General features: G+C 51.6%; 8 protein-coding genes across 8 annotated transcripts; 4 read left to right on the top strand and 4 right to left on the bottom strand.

Moving 5' to 3' along the window:
• Nucleotides 1-1,021: 1,021 nt before the first annotated feature.
• N7458_001137 (putative C2H2 finger domain protein) lies at nucleotides 1,022-2,915 on the top strand (the record flags this gene model as incomplete). The annotated part of the gene is made up of 3 exons (XM_056904520.1): nucleotides 1,022-1,809; nucleotides 1,881-2,177; nucleotides 2,252-2,915. The coding sequence occupies 3 exons, from the start codon at nucleotides 1,022-1,024 to the stop codon at nucleotides 2,913-2,915; spliced, it is 1,749 nt and encodes a 582-aa protein (XP_056768627.1).
• A 781-nt stretch (nucleotides 2,916-3,696) lies between these two features.
• N7458_001136 (putative RNA polymerase II Elongator complex associated protein Kti12) lies at nucleotides 3,697-5,057 on the bottom strand (the record flags this gene model as incomplete). Its single annotated transcript, XM_056904519.1, has 3 exons — nucleotides 3,697-4,587; nucleotides 4,644-4,997; nucleotides 5,052-5,057. The coding sequence occupies 3 exons, from the start codon at nucleotides 5,055-5,057 to the stop codon at nucleotides 3,697-3,699; spliced, it is 1,251 nt and encodes a 416-aa protein (XP_056768626.1).
• A 317-nt stretch (nucleotides 5,058-5,374) lies between these two features.
• efm7 (putative nicotinamide N-methyltransferase Nnt1) lies at nucleotides 5,375-6,332 on the bottom strand (the record flags this gene model as incomplete). The annotated part of the gene is made up of 3 exons (XM_056904518.1): nucleotides 5,375-5,461; nucleotides 5,513-6,097; nucleotides 6,189-6,332. The coding sequence occupies 3 exons, from the start codon at nucleotides 6,330-6,332 to the stop codon at nucleotides 5,375-5,377; spliced, it is 816 nt and encodes a 271-aa protein (XP_056768625.1).
• A 1,093-nt stretch (nucleotides 6,333-7,425) lies between these two features.
• Nucleotides 7,426-7,908, top strand: N7458_001134 (uncharacterized protein; the record flags this gene model as incomplete). The annotated part of the gene is made up of 1 exon (XM_056904517.1): nucleotides 7,426-7,908. The coding sequence occupies one exon, from the start codon at nucleotides 7,426-7,428 to the stop codon at nucleotides 7,906-7,908; it is 483 nt and encodes a 160-aa protein (XP_056768624.1).
• A 581-nt stretch (nucleotides 7,909-8,489) lies between these two features.
• N7458_001133 (uncharacterized protein) lies at nucleotides 8,490-9,314 on the bottom strand (the record flags this gene model as incomplete). Its single annotated transcript, XM_056904516.1, has 2 exons — nucleotides 8,490-8,795; nucleotides 8,892-9,314. 2 exons carry the CDS (start codon nucleotides 9,312-9,314, stop codon nucleotides 8,490-8,492), a joined length of 729 nt encoding a protein of 242 aa, XP_056768623.1.
• Nucleotides 9,315-9,899: 585 nt separating this feature from the next.
• Nucleotides 9,900-11,327, top strand: N7458_001132 (Zn(II)2Cys6 transcription factor; the record flags this gene model as incomplete). Its single annotated transcript, XM_056904515.1, has 3 exons — nucleotides 9,900-9,960; nucleotides 10,013-10,467; nucleotides 10,533-11,327. The coding sequence occupies 3 exons, from the start codon at nucleotides 9,900-9,902 to the stop codon at nucleotides 11,325-11,327; spliced, it is 1,311 nt and encodes a 436-aa protein (XP_056768622.1).
• A 26-nt stretch (nucleotides 11,328-11,353) lies between these two features.
• On the bottom strand, nucleotides 11,354-13,095 carry N7458_001131 (putative general amidase; the record flags this gene model as incomplete). Its single annotated transcript, XM_056904514.1, has 3 exons — nucleotides 11,354-11,469; nucleotides 11,523-11,607; nucleotides 11,677-13,095. 3 exons carry the CDS (start codon nucleotides 13,093-13,095, stop codon nucleotides 11,354-11,356), a joined length of 1,620 nt encoding a protein of 539 aa, XP_056768621.1.
• A 302-nt stretch (nucleotides 13,096-13,397) lies between these two features.
• On the top strand, nucleotides 13,398-14,740 carry N7458_001130 (M20 family metallopeptidase; the record flags this gene model as incomplete). The annotated part of the gene is made up of 3 exons (XM_056904513.1): nucleotides 13,398-13,487; nucleotides 13,537-13,928; nucleotides 13,990-14,740. The coding sequence occupies 3 exons, from the start codon at nucleotides 13,398-13,400 to the stop codon at nucleotides 14,738-14,740; spliced, it is 1,233 nt and encodes a 410-aa protein (XP_056768620.1).
• Nucleotides 14,741-14,748: the final 8 nt, after the last annotated feature.

Genomic DNA, 14,748 nt, shown 5'->3' with positions numbered 1-14,748 from the left:
TGCCAATGGACCTGTACTATCGACCGGACTTCGACACTTCAGCCATCTTCCCTGGACTCCGTGGATCTTAGCCTTGACCTGCTGGTACTTTGCCTCTGTTCTTGTCAGTCTCTGGCAGTACAAACAAAAGAATGATGCTTCTTTTGCCGTGGATATGTTCTTAGCATCCGCTGAGTGACTGGACTCTTTGCTGAGCGCTGTTAATGATGCACACTCTTCAAAAAAAAAAAAAAAAAAAAAAAAACCTACTTCCGATGGATTACTTTGCCCTGGATCTTGCTCTCCTTTCACCTGGTTTCCCTTCGTCCAAGCCTGGACTGAAGTGGATGGATTTTCCCTGGATTTTACTACTGGCCTATATATACCCTGGATTGATTTACTCCCTTATGGACCTCTTCAGAACAATACTATTCCGTGGATATTGAACATGGCCTATTTACCGAACAGCCACTATGGATTTTGCCTGGACAATCTTGAGCTGTTATGCTTTGCTCACCAATTCAAAAGGAATTTGAAGCGGCCGCTTCTGGAACTGTACTGGCCACTGACCGAATGGACCTGGCCATGCAAGCCTCAGCTGGTCATCACCAAGAAAGTAATGCTCTTTCTTCTCTCTGGATTACCCATGGATGATGATGAATCCTAAAAAGTACATCGCTGGCCATGATACATTCGACTTGACTCGACAGATGACCCACCTCTATAGCGATAGGCTGGCACCACAGCCGCTCCTGGAATCTATCCCGCTTGTCACCATATATACCCAGGATCCTGACTCGTCGACCTCGGACTGTGCTTGCTCTACAACGTGACTCTGGTGCGTCCGTAACCATCAACACAACAATCCACGACTATGCTAACATTTCCTAGGCTTTATAACTCTCTGGACCACTGGACCTTGTTCTTTTTTTTTTTTTTTTCATTTCATTTCATTTTGCTCTTTCTAAATAGTTGGGGTGTAGATTACTGACTTGATGAGCTTTTGTTTTCTACAGACACTCTCACAACATACCTATACACAATGTCTCCCAGAACCAGCAACGAGCCCGAGAGGGTTTCTCTCACTCAGTCCAGACAGACCTCCATGGTTTCAGGATTACCAAATATGGCCTCAAGAACTTTCCAGGATGATGACTTGTCAAGCCAAGACACTTCGTCTTTGTGCTCTCTCCATACAGCCCATGGAAATCCCCAGGATATGAAAGACTGGAGCTTGAACACTTCAGACTCTCTCGAACAGGCCATGTCTTCCAAGGAATCTCCCCAGGTGCAAATGCTTTCTTTCTCGCTGTCTCAACAGCTGATGACCCCCACGGTCGGACCCAGTGATGTGATGTACACAGGCGTGGACTTCCCAGCAGTCTCAGACCTGCATGATCATGAAATGCCGCGGGACTTTTACTCCTTCGTGGACCTCTCTTCCATGGATAATGATATCTGCGTGCAAACGAGCACTCCAGATGATGCTCTGTCTGTTGCGCACAGTTCCCACACTGAGGATGGCCAATTGATTGCCAGTCACGAATCATGGAATGCTATGATGGCTGATGGCCAATACCCAGGAACTACCCTGGATCACCTCTCGTCTAACCTTTTCCAGACCATGCCGGTCTCTCCACCCCTGACGGAAGCCAGTAATGATATTCCCATCACCTCTGCTTGCTCCCACTCTGGGTTCCCTTCTTTCTTGGCCCATGATGACACTATTCTCGGAGACTACAATTCATCACCCCTTGGCAACCACATTATCAATCCGGCGGAGCCCCTGTTCCCAAACACAACGCCTCTGAGCGAGAAAGATCCAAACAGGTAGGTGCTTAGACGTAACTATTGCCGGTCAATCCATCACAGTATCTAACCAACCACCCCTGTCATCACAGGACCATCCGGCCCTCCACGCAGTCTCGCCGTGGAACATTGCCCACTTCCCAGTCCCAGGTCAAGTCCGAGTCCGAGTTCTTCCCTCAGGTAAAGACCGAGCCGGATTTCTTCCCTCCTCTGCCAGTGAGAGAGCCAGCCCGCCAGAGATCCAAGGATAGTGCCGATGCCCGCAACCCGCGAGATCACCACTTCTACCATCTGGCCCCCAGAATGATGGAAAGTACCACTGCCCGTATTCTGTTGGAGAGAAACCGTGCACCCACACGCCCACCACCCAAAAATGCGCTTACCAGCAAGTACCCCCTAGCCTCTCGTGGCATTTGACCCCCAACAATACTGATCCAACAGCTAACCGATTCAACTTGTACAGTAAATACCTGGACTCCCACCTGAAGCCCTACCGGTGCAAACACGCCTCCTGCGTGGACAACATGCTGCGTTTCTCCTCGAACGCATGCCTGTTCCGTCACGAGCGCGAAGCCCATGGAATGCATGGCCACGGAGAATGCCCCCACCTGTGCCTGTTCGAGGGATGTGAGCGATCCGTTCCTGGATTTGGATTCCCACGTAGATGGAACCTGCACGACCACATGAAGCGTGTCCACGACTACGTTTCCTGCGAACGCCCTGTTTCCCAGCCCAGTTCCCAGCCCAGCTCGCCTGAGACTTCCCCCGGCATCCCGCCCAAGAAGAAGGAGGCTTCTACCTCATCCAACCGCAAGAGGAGAGGGGTTACGGGTGCCACCCCGGCCCCGACTATGAAGCGTACACGATCTGTGCACTCCCAGGCTGGTTCCGGCAAGGCTTCCCAGAGCTCTGCTCAGAATGGCCAGCGTCTCCAGAACGCCGAGCGGAACTATTACAAGTGCCGGGCTCGTCTGGTTGATGAACTCGCCAGGATTACCCCGCAGGATACCTCCATGCACGAGAAGGTCAATGCCAGTATGCAGGAATTGTACACCCTGGGCCTGCAGTACCGCCACCTCGAGGCCGGCCACGCCGTTTCCAAGGTGCCAAATGGACTCCCCGCGTGAAGAATTGCTTCCGAGGATCTGTACCCCGGCCTTCCAAGCCTGGAATATGGGATACAGTATGGATTTTGAACTTTGAACCCATGCGGAGATACCGGATCGTTTGCTGCCACCTGAGAATTGGGACTCTATGGCCGAAGCTGCGTTTTTCTACCGCGGTGCCTTTTCAACACTGAAAGAATCTTTTGATCAAATCATTCATGGACTAAGCGTGCTTTGCGCACTGCCTTCCAGGATGAAATTTTCCCGGCTCGACTTCTGCATCAGATCAGGTCGTTGCCAATAAGGGGACTTACAATGGGCCAACCTCTCCCGAAAGGATATCCAGATGAAATCCCTGTGCGTCGGAGCCGGGCACTCCGGGCACAGAGGACATTGAACCATTTCAAGTCTTTGCTGACGAGAATGCTGGCTTTACCTGGGATATGGTAGCCGTAAGGAGGAATAGATAGGAGACATGGTGCAGATACCATGGCTCTCCAGGACTACTGAAAACAACAGTAGAGTGGATGTCAGAGATTGGTTTCTTGTTTGATAGATTTTCCTTTATTGCTTTCTTATCTTCTTGATGTTTGTTTTGATTTGATGTTTTTGTGCTTCCATGCAAAATACTACCAAAAAATTAAAAGCTATATAACTTCATCCAATCCACCACGTCAAGGATCTGTCCAAATCGTAATCTCGTTATCTCATAATACGCTATGAAGCTCTATCAGCACGGAACGAGCATTTACCACCGCTCCGTCCGGCGTCGTCTATGTATGACATTTCAAGACACCCAAATCTACACATGAGTGTTCTCCACGCCTCCAAATTCATGGTTCAAAAACCGCACAAACGCATCTCCAACCCGCTCCGGTGCCAAAGAACCCTGCCCTGTACCATGTCCATGACCGATATACCTCCGGTTGAGACTAATCCACTGCCGCCGCATACGCTGTAGCTTCGGCAATGCCAGAAGCCCGCCTGCACCAGCCAGTTCATCCGTCGTTCCGGTCGTGGCAACGTGCGAGGGAATGATAACTGGAATAGAAACATCGGGAATCTCGATGGCAATGCCCTTTTGATGTGTGCTTTGTGCCAGGGCTATCTCGGCGGATGGATTGGCCTGCGTGAATGCGCGGATGGCATTTACAACTGCCGTGGTGCGCTTTTCCATTGCGTAGAGTGCGCCGGAGTCGGTCGCCACGGCTTGCACGGTGGCTTGGTGGGGTATGATCTTTGGTCGGGTGGATTGGCCGCGGTTGAAGGCTCGGCCTGTGGTGGTTGTGCTGGCGATGTCGGAGAGGGTGGATGATGCGAGCGACTGGGTGAGCTTGGCTACTGGGCTTTCGGCGGGTGTTTCGTCGGAGGCGAGGACGATACCTGAGAGCGCTTGGAAGATGTCCGCGACTGGGGGCTCCGGGTCGGACCAGGGGACTGTGAAGAGGGGTTTGTCCCAGCGGCTGTGGGTGCTGGGTTCCTCGTAGCGGAAGATGAGGTTGTTGAGGAGTTCTGGCGGGTATGCTTCTTCTTCGTCGTCATCTTTTGACTCGCCTGGCTTGGGCGTGGTTTCTTTGGTCAGAGGTGTTTGTGCCTCCTCAGGTTTGTTTGTATCCATTTGCTTGGCTTCTTGCCGGCGTAGTCGAGCGTCATTGTTTGCGACGCATTGATCGACGGGAGTTCCAACATGAACCTGAGCAATTCAATCAGCCGATGCTCCAGTCTCGATGACTTAATCCAAGTACATACCACACAGCACGTTGTGTTAGAAGCCTTCGCCTCACACCACAATTGATACCTCCACCCTTTGATGTAATTCATCCCATCTAAGATGACAATGCTGTCGCGCGCAAGCACACGCTTCGCCCGTGCATATGCCACACCGCGCGCCTCCTTTTCCGTCCTCGCATGATCGTAGACAGTTCTTGGGTGCGATTTGTCATGAGAAGATACAACGTGGACTTTGTATCGGGATTTCAGTGGGGCTGGCGAGCCTGGCTCGACGGATGCGAAGAGCTCATCTTGCGCCTTGTCGATTAGCGACGCGAGTTGATTTGCGCGGTAAGTCAACCCGGAGCAGGGATATCCGGTGAGAATGACGAGCTGGAGTTATTTCAGTTTTGTCCTTGCGACAGAATTGTAGGTAGCAATACTCACCGGCATCGTGGACGGTTGTGGTGTTTCAAAAGCTCTCGAACATTTTTTTTTTGCCGCGGGGTTGCGGGACATGTGACTCCGCATTACTTTGGAGGGGCCATTTTACTGTGCGCTTTGGAGAGACTGCACTGTTCCTGCATACGAGTAAATCAATTACCTGCTGATAGATAAAGTCCTTTAGAGTGATACAGATTGCAACCTACAATACAAATAATTTGTAGTAAAGCCCATGGGTCAAGAAATGTCAATCAAATGGTATGATATCGACACTATAGTTCTATACATTTTTAAAGGCGCATGGGCGCCAGGGTATCAATGTACTTCTAAGCAGTCTTAGATGCATTGTTCTCCAATTGATCTGGCTTCCAGCGAAGCTCATATCCGAAAACCGTCTTTCGAAGTCTCTCGTCCTGCACAATATCAGTGTCAATATTCCACGAGGGAGGACTTCGCACACTTACGCCAGGATCATTCTCAAAGAGTACTTGGCCCATCATCTTTTGGAAAATCTTGGTCACGGTGAATCCACCTTCTTCCGCCCGCGGAAAGAACTTCTCAGTTTGAGGAAGCAGCCATGGCTCATAGGGTGTGAAGATCACCAATGCAACGGCCTCGGGGGTTTTCTTCAAGGTCTGTTGCATGGTCTTGACCAGGTTCGCATGCTCGGGATAATTGTAGATCACATCTGCCATGATCAACACATCGAATCCAGAAGGCTCTCCATTCTTGGGAGAGGACAGGTATGCCAGCAATGGCTCGACTGGGTAGCCCCATTTGTATCCTTCCACATGCAGTCGCTTCTGCGAGTCGGCGCGCTTGGGAATCATATCAATGGCTAGATCGGCATTGTATTGCATGTTCGATACAAGATCTGGATCGTGGTAGTCGGTCATCACCACGGTGCGAGCGCCTTGAATGGCGCTCACAATGCTGGGCACACCCGCCGCGGCTCCGATCTCGAGGACATCCTTATCGCGGATCAGCTCGTCAGTCCGTTCTTCGATGTAGTGGGAACTCGTTCGCCCAGCATTCCACAAAAGGTTGCCCTGTCAGAAATGAGCCGAAAATGGTCAGCGGTCTCTACTTTGCCATGGAGGGGTAGATCATGCGATGTGCTCGCCTTGGGCGGGGTCGTACATAGAGCGGATGGCTGCCCACGAGACGCACGCGCACCGTCTTTCCCGAGAGCATCTGATGCTCGGCGAAGGTGGGTGGTTTCTCCTCCTCATAGATCCCCTCGGGGTCCTTGAACATGTCCCCCGTCTCGAAATCGTCCTCCATGGCGCAATTTGGTTTGGCTGTTCCTCTCAAGAGACCACAAGAAACTCTGGAAAATATCAGTTATCGCTTATCGGGCCTTATCAGGAGCGGCGCCTTGGCGCCTGAGGCAGAAAACATGATCTTCCTGGTGACGTGACTACGAAGTATAGATTGCGGGACCCTCGAGATATATAGTCTGCTTATACAAGAAGGATCAAATGATGATCTTTTCATGTTAGTAGCTCCTTGTGATATATCGCCCGCTTTTGCACCTGTCATCTCCCAAAAGACACGAGGTCCAAGAGTAGCCTACTCCTGATACAGTCAGCTCGTAGACGGAGGTTTTCCAGTTGGTGCGTGAGGCCCCATATACTTCTCCTGTGCCAATCAGACCTGACCTCTTTGGGCAATATCAGTGTCTTTGTCTCAATAGTCCACCTGCCAATCCTAGTACTCAGTCATCATTTCCCTCGGCTAATTGTCGATTACCGTGGGGAAGGAGCTCCAGACATGTCCCTTGAAGGACTGGACATGTGCCGGAGTCATGTGACTTAAGCCGAGCCAGCGTCACGTAATACGGTAATTTGCCACTGGCCCCAGGTATTTCCGTGCGGGGACTGAGTGGAGATACGGTCACAATACACGGCGGGGCATTGTCGGGATCGACTGGAAAGGGAGCCGCTTTTTTTTTCCTGACGAAGGGGGGCAATCACAATCACGCCAGAGACTGGACTCGGCGGTTTCCTCCTTACTTTCCAGATCACATCCTCTCCTTCCTTTCTCCTCTCTTCATCTGCTTACTTTCACCTCACCTCTTTGCCTCTCCTCCCTCACCCACCCCCCACCCTCCAGATCGTCACTCTCTAAGCGATTTGGAACTTTAACCCCCCCGCGATAGTTATTGGCCGTCCATTTCCCTGCTCACTGCGCCTCGGTTCCTTGCCGACGCTATCTCCGTCATCGTCATCCGCGGAGTCGTGACGCTACGAGCCCTTCATTCATAGTGGCTTTTCTCCGATACTCGTGGATCCCCTGATCCTACATTTTTTTCCCGTTGCATCCAGACCCATCGCGCTCCCTTCCGGCTTGAGAACGTCGTTTCCTCGAGGGCAACATGGATACTACCTTACGACCAGCCCATGCTCCCCAAACTCCCACCCAGTCCTCTACCTTCTCCTCCTCCACCACGACCCTCTTTCAATCTTCCAACTCCACAGGATCGGTAGAACAACCTTCAAATCCCCTCAGCCTCCCTGCGAAGCCCGCCAATCCTGCCTTTGCGACACCCCTCCAACCAGCCTCGGCATACACTGCACAACCCGCCATGTCGCAGACACAACCTATAGCACAAAATTTCTCTGATCCAGCTTACTCCTCGGGGTTACCAGTTGTTTCTCAAGACATGAACGGGTCCCTACCAAGAACGGAGGTTCCGCCTGCAAATCAAGCTGCCGCCGACTACCCCCACCAAGTAAATGGCCTAGGGGGTCCTACTGCCACAGCGCCTTTTCTCCAGGACTTCAGCCTGGTTGCTGAAGCAGCCAAGCGGGCTCAGATGTCCATCGTCATGCGGGATCTTGAAAGCGTGACCCTCTAAGTGTGGACAGTCTTAGTGGCTGGTGACGAGGGCAGGTCCCTGAAAGAGGTATCACCATGGTTTGCAATCACCATGCGCGCTGCTCTCTTAATGGCTACGGACTGGCTCCGGGCTCGTGAAATATTTGTGGGATTTCCTACGGCGTCTATCTTATGATGGGCTTTCTCTTAGATCGAATCAGCAGGCTCCCCCGCGGGTGCGACGATATCGGGATTCGCTTTTCAGTCGATCACCCTATGGTGCATTTTTGGTCTCCATCTCTGGGTTTTGGCGTTACATTACCAAGGGCGTTTCAATTGGCTCTTATACCTCTTTTCGCTATCAGACCTGATACCATGATATACTCCCAAATCATGAAATTATATACCTCGATCCGTGTTTGCTGTTGTAGATTCAGTAATGTATGTTCAAGTAGCACCTAGACCTCGAAGGGCTTCTACCTTGCTTTCAGAGTGGATCACCCCACCTCGAATGTCGGACCGATGAGTTCCTTGCTTTCTCACGACTACGCAAACCCCCATGAAAATGACGATAGTCATCAATTCTACTTAGCTCTGCTCATGACGAAGTCGTCTGTTGAACTAAACTCGTTTCCGCTTCTTAGCCTCGGCAATCTCCGCCTTCCCACGACTAGCTTTACTAAACAACGTATCGAGGCTTTGTTGCCCTTTCTCGCGCCGATCAACCTTGACCTTTTCGCTGGCAAGCACCGGCGGCAATCCTTGTACACGACGCTGCGCATCTTCGAGTAAATCAATTTCCCGTTCTCGTTGACCCCGCACTGTCGGGATGGACCAGGACCCTGTTGTGGCTGACTTGTGTGCCAACTTATACTTGGCACCCGTTAAATGGGTCTCGTACGTGTTGGCATCAATCTTTCGCACGTGCTATGATAAAGGCATTGTTAGATTTCCAAGGTTGCTCTTTGCTATCCTGATATTCTGATGTTTGAGATTTATATTGGGTGGTCTTGTAATGCTCACCTGGTGCCCCACGATTAACCAGTGATATTCCGTCCCCACGGGTGCTCCACTGCCCTTGGGTGCATTACGCGCGCGTCGCTTGTTCGTTTGATAGTCGATTCGCCATAGATCGGGTTCTTCTTTGGTTTCTTTCCATGTACCGGGGTCGTAGTTCCAGGTATGAGAGCCGCCGACTGCCATCCCGGAGTAGAGCTGGCCCTTGTGTGTCTTTAGGGCGTTGTATCCTCCCCCGCTGATGGCGTAGGACTGTTTTGATGGCGGGACCACATTATCGGCTATGCCTTCTTCGAGCGGGTTTTCTTCCTCGTCTAGTAAGGCGGGGTCAATTGATTGTGTTGACTCTGGGCTGTTGGAGAGGCTTGTGCTGCGGAATTTCTTGACTGGGGAGTCGGGGGAGGACGTTGTGGAATTGGTGTCTGTCATCTTCAGTAGCGAGATAGAGGGCTTCGATTCTGTGCTTGCCCATGCAATCGATGTGTTTATGGCTGTAATTGACTTTGATTCTTTAGTACTCGGCTTTGATGAGCCTTAACATGATGTCATCTTGACGTGAGATGTATACCCCCGGGGAATCACGGCACACATCTGAGCGGGCCACTGAATGAAGGATTGTCGGTGGCAGAAAGGCTGACGCGGCTGCAACTTAGAGAGGATCCTAGCAGAGGTCTTCATTAGACTGAAAAAGAGTTCGATTGAAACGTCTATGGGTGATCCCAGAATCTATCTGAGAAGTTTAAAAGGGAAATCGAGCAACTTACGGCGCCTAGTCTGTTAAAATTATGTGTTCATTTTAGAAGGCAACCCTTTCTCCTGCTATTTGAAGCTGCTCTCCAAGAGCGGATGCTCTATGCACATGTGAATACATACAAGACATGTGCAGTCTTTTTGGGAATGTGGGTCGATGACTCCGCTCGGAGCACGAATCGCGGGGAAGTGATCCGTGATCCATCCGATGCTCTCCCATTGCCGAACCTGGGCTAATTATTCAACACAACCTCTAATCACTCGATGCCAGCAACCCCTCTTGCATCCAAAGCCCGGGTGCGTACCCGTACCGGCTGTCTACAGTGTTAGTATCGAGTCTGACCAGCCAACAAGCCCCATCCACTGACCAGAAGCAGGTCGCCAACGCCGAAAGAAATGCGACGAGCGTCGACCGACATGTCGCCGGTGCATCGACAATAATGCCACATGCGCCTGGCCTAGCAAGATCAACCAACCCATCGATGGCCGAAGGCGTGAAGCTCGGCGATGGAAGAGCAAGCCATCGTCCGCAGATGACGAGCATCGCCAGTTATACGCCCATTTCGCCACGGTTGTGATGCCTCGTCTTGTTCGGCCAAAATGCCCGTCCGAGTGTATCGATCAATCGTACATGCTGCACTTGGCGCATGAATTTCCGCCATTGATGGCAATTATGCTAGCTATCGCAGCGGTTGATCTCAGCAGGGAAGCGCTGGCTATGGATCGCTATCTATGTTCGCTGCGTGGTTTGCAGGAGGGTCTGGCCGATGCGACCGATGCGGGGAATGAAGATGGATTCCTAGCGACAACTATCTTGCTATGTGTGTTTGAAGTAAGTACGCGCCGTTCCTCTTCAATAGTGAAATGCCTCAGTTACAAACACTAAATCCTGCATAGAATCTCCGATCAGATAGTCCCCCAAGTATTGGGCTGCATGCGAAGGCGGCTGGCGTGCTGCTCTCCCGAAGAAAGCCGGGAAAGGGTCCTGAATCATTATCCGAGCCTGACGTGGTGTTTGAACGCACTTGTGCCGAGTCCTTTCTATATCACAGCACGCTTATGATGCTATTGGACCCTTCCTTGGACCTGGTCATCAGCAACATACCCTGTTGTCTTATTAAGAGACCCGCCGATACGCCAGGACAAGAACAAGATGTTCCGCGTTTCGTCCTGGAAGAGTCCTGGCAGTTTTTCATCATGGTCGCAGAGGTAACACGCCTCGCCAGATTGTCCCGACCTTTATTTCCAATCGAGCGCCAGACTTGGACACATCTCCAGGCCGAACTGGTTCAGTATAAATGTACCGGTGCGATGGACGATGTCATGAAGAGCCTTTATGTATATACCGCACAAATTCTCTTGCTGAAAGCAGATCATTTGCGAACAGCCATGCAGCGGACCGCCGAGATGAGGGTTTTGTTTCAAAAAGGATTGGCTACATTGGAGATTGTTGATGCTCAGAAATACCTAATTGGCTACTCGCTATGGCCTGTCGCCGTTCTCGGCGCTATTGCATTGGGCGAGAGTGAACAGCGCACGATCGATAACACTATTGACCCATGGGCTCGCAGGGGACGCGGACAAGCCGTGAGATTACGAGATCGGCTGAAGACTATCTGGACCACGTTAGAGGAGGGCGACCAGGAGACCTTTTTACTACGAAGATTACATCTCATGATGAATATGACTTGATTGAGCTATGCTTCGTATCCAGGTGTTTATTTGCGTAGAACCTCCTCCACGATCCGCGCATGTTGCACCAGAGCTTCATCTTTCTGCCGACGACCGATCAGTTGCACGTGGCATGGAGCGCCTTCAACTTCCTCAGGGAGGTCTAATCTGATCAGTACTGATATTTGCCATTTTGAATAAAAATGAGACACTCACACGGTGGATTATAATTCACGTTGCGCACGAACGCAGAGTCATCGGCCTTGCATGACCGTCCAAAAGGAATCACGCATGCGGGATACTATACTCTCTATCTTAGCATCCACACTGATCAAGGGTTTCACGATCCACGGCTCGAGAGAAAACTTACATCAACCAAATTGGCAAGGACTGTATAGTTGGGGATCCCGAATGTATCATGAGGCACAGCAGTGGCTTGGTATCCAGGTCCAATGATTACATCGAGATCGTTTTCGAGGAAAATGAGGCGCATCTTAGCTGCGTATTCCGCTTTGGCGACATTCAAGTCAAACAAATCACGAAGAGTCGGCTCGGGGCCCTTTGAGTCAAGATCGTATGTGAATCGTAGTGACGGAATGAATGGCTCGCCTGCTTCCCGGATATGTTGCACTTGTGTCTGATCAGGATCGATGCGGAAGAAGCGGAACGAGATATCCGCCGCAGCTCCTATGAACTTGACTTGTTCCGAGAGATCCACGAGGTGGTGACCAGCACTGGTGAGCTTTTCCACGGCCTTGGTCAAGCTTCGCTGCATGTTCGGGTGCAGAGGTGCCCGAGCATCCTCTGGCAGGATACCGATCTGGAGTTTCTTCGCAGCCTGTTGGCTCGGCTCGATCCAAGGAAATCCCAGGGCCATATCATCCATGTCATCACTCGGTGCATCGAAGACTACTCGCAGGAGCATCTCCGCATCACGTACTGAGTGGCACAATGGTCCAGCGACTGGAGCGATGCCGGTCATGCCTGGGCGACCAGCGCTCGTCTGCCCTCCATATGGCACACGACCGACACTCGGCTTGAAGCCCACGGTGCCGCAGCACACCGCTGGGATACGAATGGACCCGGCAATATCTGTCCCAATTCCCAGGAGAGATCCGCGCATGGCGACAAGTGCGCCTTCGCCTCCACTGCTGCCGCCAGCTGTGAGGTTGCGACGGTGCGGGTTCAACACACGACCGAACACATTGTTCTGTGAATCGGCTGTCATCATAGTTTGCGGGACATTGGTCTTCACGTATAGCACCGCTCCTGCCTTCAAGAGGATTTCTACCAATGCAGAATGCTGACTGACAGGCGGACGATCCAAAAAGGAGACATATCCCAGGGATGTCGGGATACCCTGGATATTGAAGGTCTCCTTCAAACTAATCGGAACGCCATGGAGTGGACCAACTGGCTGACCGGTCTTTTTGAGGTGCTCATCCAACTCTTCCGCTCTCACCATCGCCTGTTGGAACATTGTCTCCGTCAAACAGGACGTCAACTGCTGCGCAACAGCAGCGCGTTTGCAGAATGCCGTGGTCACCTCGACGGCGCTGAGTTCTCTGGCGGCGAGCTTGTCTCGGAGCGCCGTCGCGTCAGGTATCTCGGTAATCTTGAGCTCCTGATCACTGAGGATGCCACACCGTGCTGGAGCATCGAGAATATCGAGTTTGCCGGTTTCCACCTGTTGTAGGATATCTGTACACAAACGCCATTCGGTGGGAATTTTGGCCCAGGCCTCGGCCTGTTTGGCCGCGACTTTTTCTTGCCAAGTTGAGACAGTCATTCTGCTGAATGGAATATGAAAGACAAAAATGGTAAGACAAAATGAAATTCTGAAAGTGAATGAAGTCTGATACGATAACCCTGGGCTATTATTTATACATCGTGATACATTCCATGTGGGGGCCTCAAGTGAGGAGTTGCGGCCAATCGCGTGTTTTTGCGCCGCGACGGTAGCATCTTCGGCATCGCATACTGTAGTCGAACTAGTCTTCAACCATACCTGGTCGTTATCGGACCAATATAAAAATCGCCCGCAGACCGCGCCCGGATTGAGTTGCAAGCCGAGAACGAGGAGGTACAACCATGGCGTTTCCATCCAAAGATGAGGTCCAAGCGGCCATCGACAACTACATCGCCGATTTGGCACAGCCTCTGCGTGCACTCAATAAGCAGGTGAGATCTGGATCGGGAAAAACTTGTACGTTACTTACAAATTTGATAGATCTTTGAAAATCCTGAATTGGCATACAAGGAATCCTATGCCCATGACAACATCTGCAACTTTCTCGAGTCACTGAGTATTCCTACTACTCGGCACGCCTACGGCCTTCGCACCGCGTTTGAGGCCACAGCCATAGCTGGCAAACTTGATGGTCGTTGCGTGAACTTTAATGCAGAATACGACGCTCTTCCCGATCTTGGACATGCCTGCGGGCATAACCTCATTGCAACTGCTAGTATCACGGGTTTCGTGGCTCTGGCATATGCCATTGGTAGATTTGGTATTCCCGGTCAAGCCCAGCTCCTCGGCACACCGGCCGAAGAAGATGGCGGTGGTAAAATTGATTTGATCCGTGACGGGGCATACAAAAATGTGGATGCTTCTTTGATGGTGTACGACCCCTAGCCCTCTCTTCAGGGTGTATGGAGACGAGACGATGACTGACTATTGCAGGCACCCCATGGCCGAGGAAGAATTTGTCAAATCCCAAGTCATCGGCATCGCAGGCCGATCTTCTATTTCCTGCTACGATATTACAGCCGTCTACCAAGGCGTCAGCGCCCATGCAGCTGCTAATCCTTGGGAAGGAAGGAATGCCCTCGATGCGCTGGTCATGGCATATAATGGAATCTCAATGCTACGCCAACAGATCGGTCCAAATGAGCGAATTCATGGAGCAATCTTGCAGGCTCCAACGGCCACCAACTCCATCCCAGAGCTGACATGCACCAAGTACACCATCCGCAGCCGAACGATGCACGGCGCACGAGAACTGGGGGCCCGTGTGAGAAAGTGTCTGGAAGCTGGAGCTACCGCTACTGGATGTACTGTGAAGATAGAGGAAAACCAGGTCTTTGCCGATTTGGTCGTGAACCCGCCCCTGTGCGAAAGCTTTCAGGAATGTATGAGCGATTTGGGGGAGACTATTCTGGCCCACGATGAGCTTCTCATGAGCGGATCCACCGACCAGGGTAATGTGTCTCAGATAGTCCCTGCTCTGCACGGCCTCATTGGAATACCGGTGCGCGATGGAGCTAAGAATCATACGCGGCAGTTCACTGCGGCAGCTGGAACGGACGAGGCCCATCAGAGAATGATCACGGCTGGGAAAGCAATGGCAATGACCGGATGGCGTCTGCTAGTGGACGATGCGTTTTACCGCAAGACTCGCCATGCATTTGCCGAAATGATGGACAGTATATAGTTGAACGA

The sequence above is a fragment of the Penicillium daleae genome, assembly GCF_028827525.1.
Source record: "Penicillium daleae strain IBT 16125 chromosome Unknown utg000002l_segment0_segment0, whole genome shotgun sequence".
Lineage (NCBI taxonomy): Eukaryota > Fungi > Ascomycota > Eurotiomycetes > Eurotiales > Aspergillaceae > Penicillium > Penicillium daleae.
This window is presented reverse-complemented; position numbering and strand designations above follow the sequence as displayed.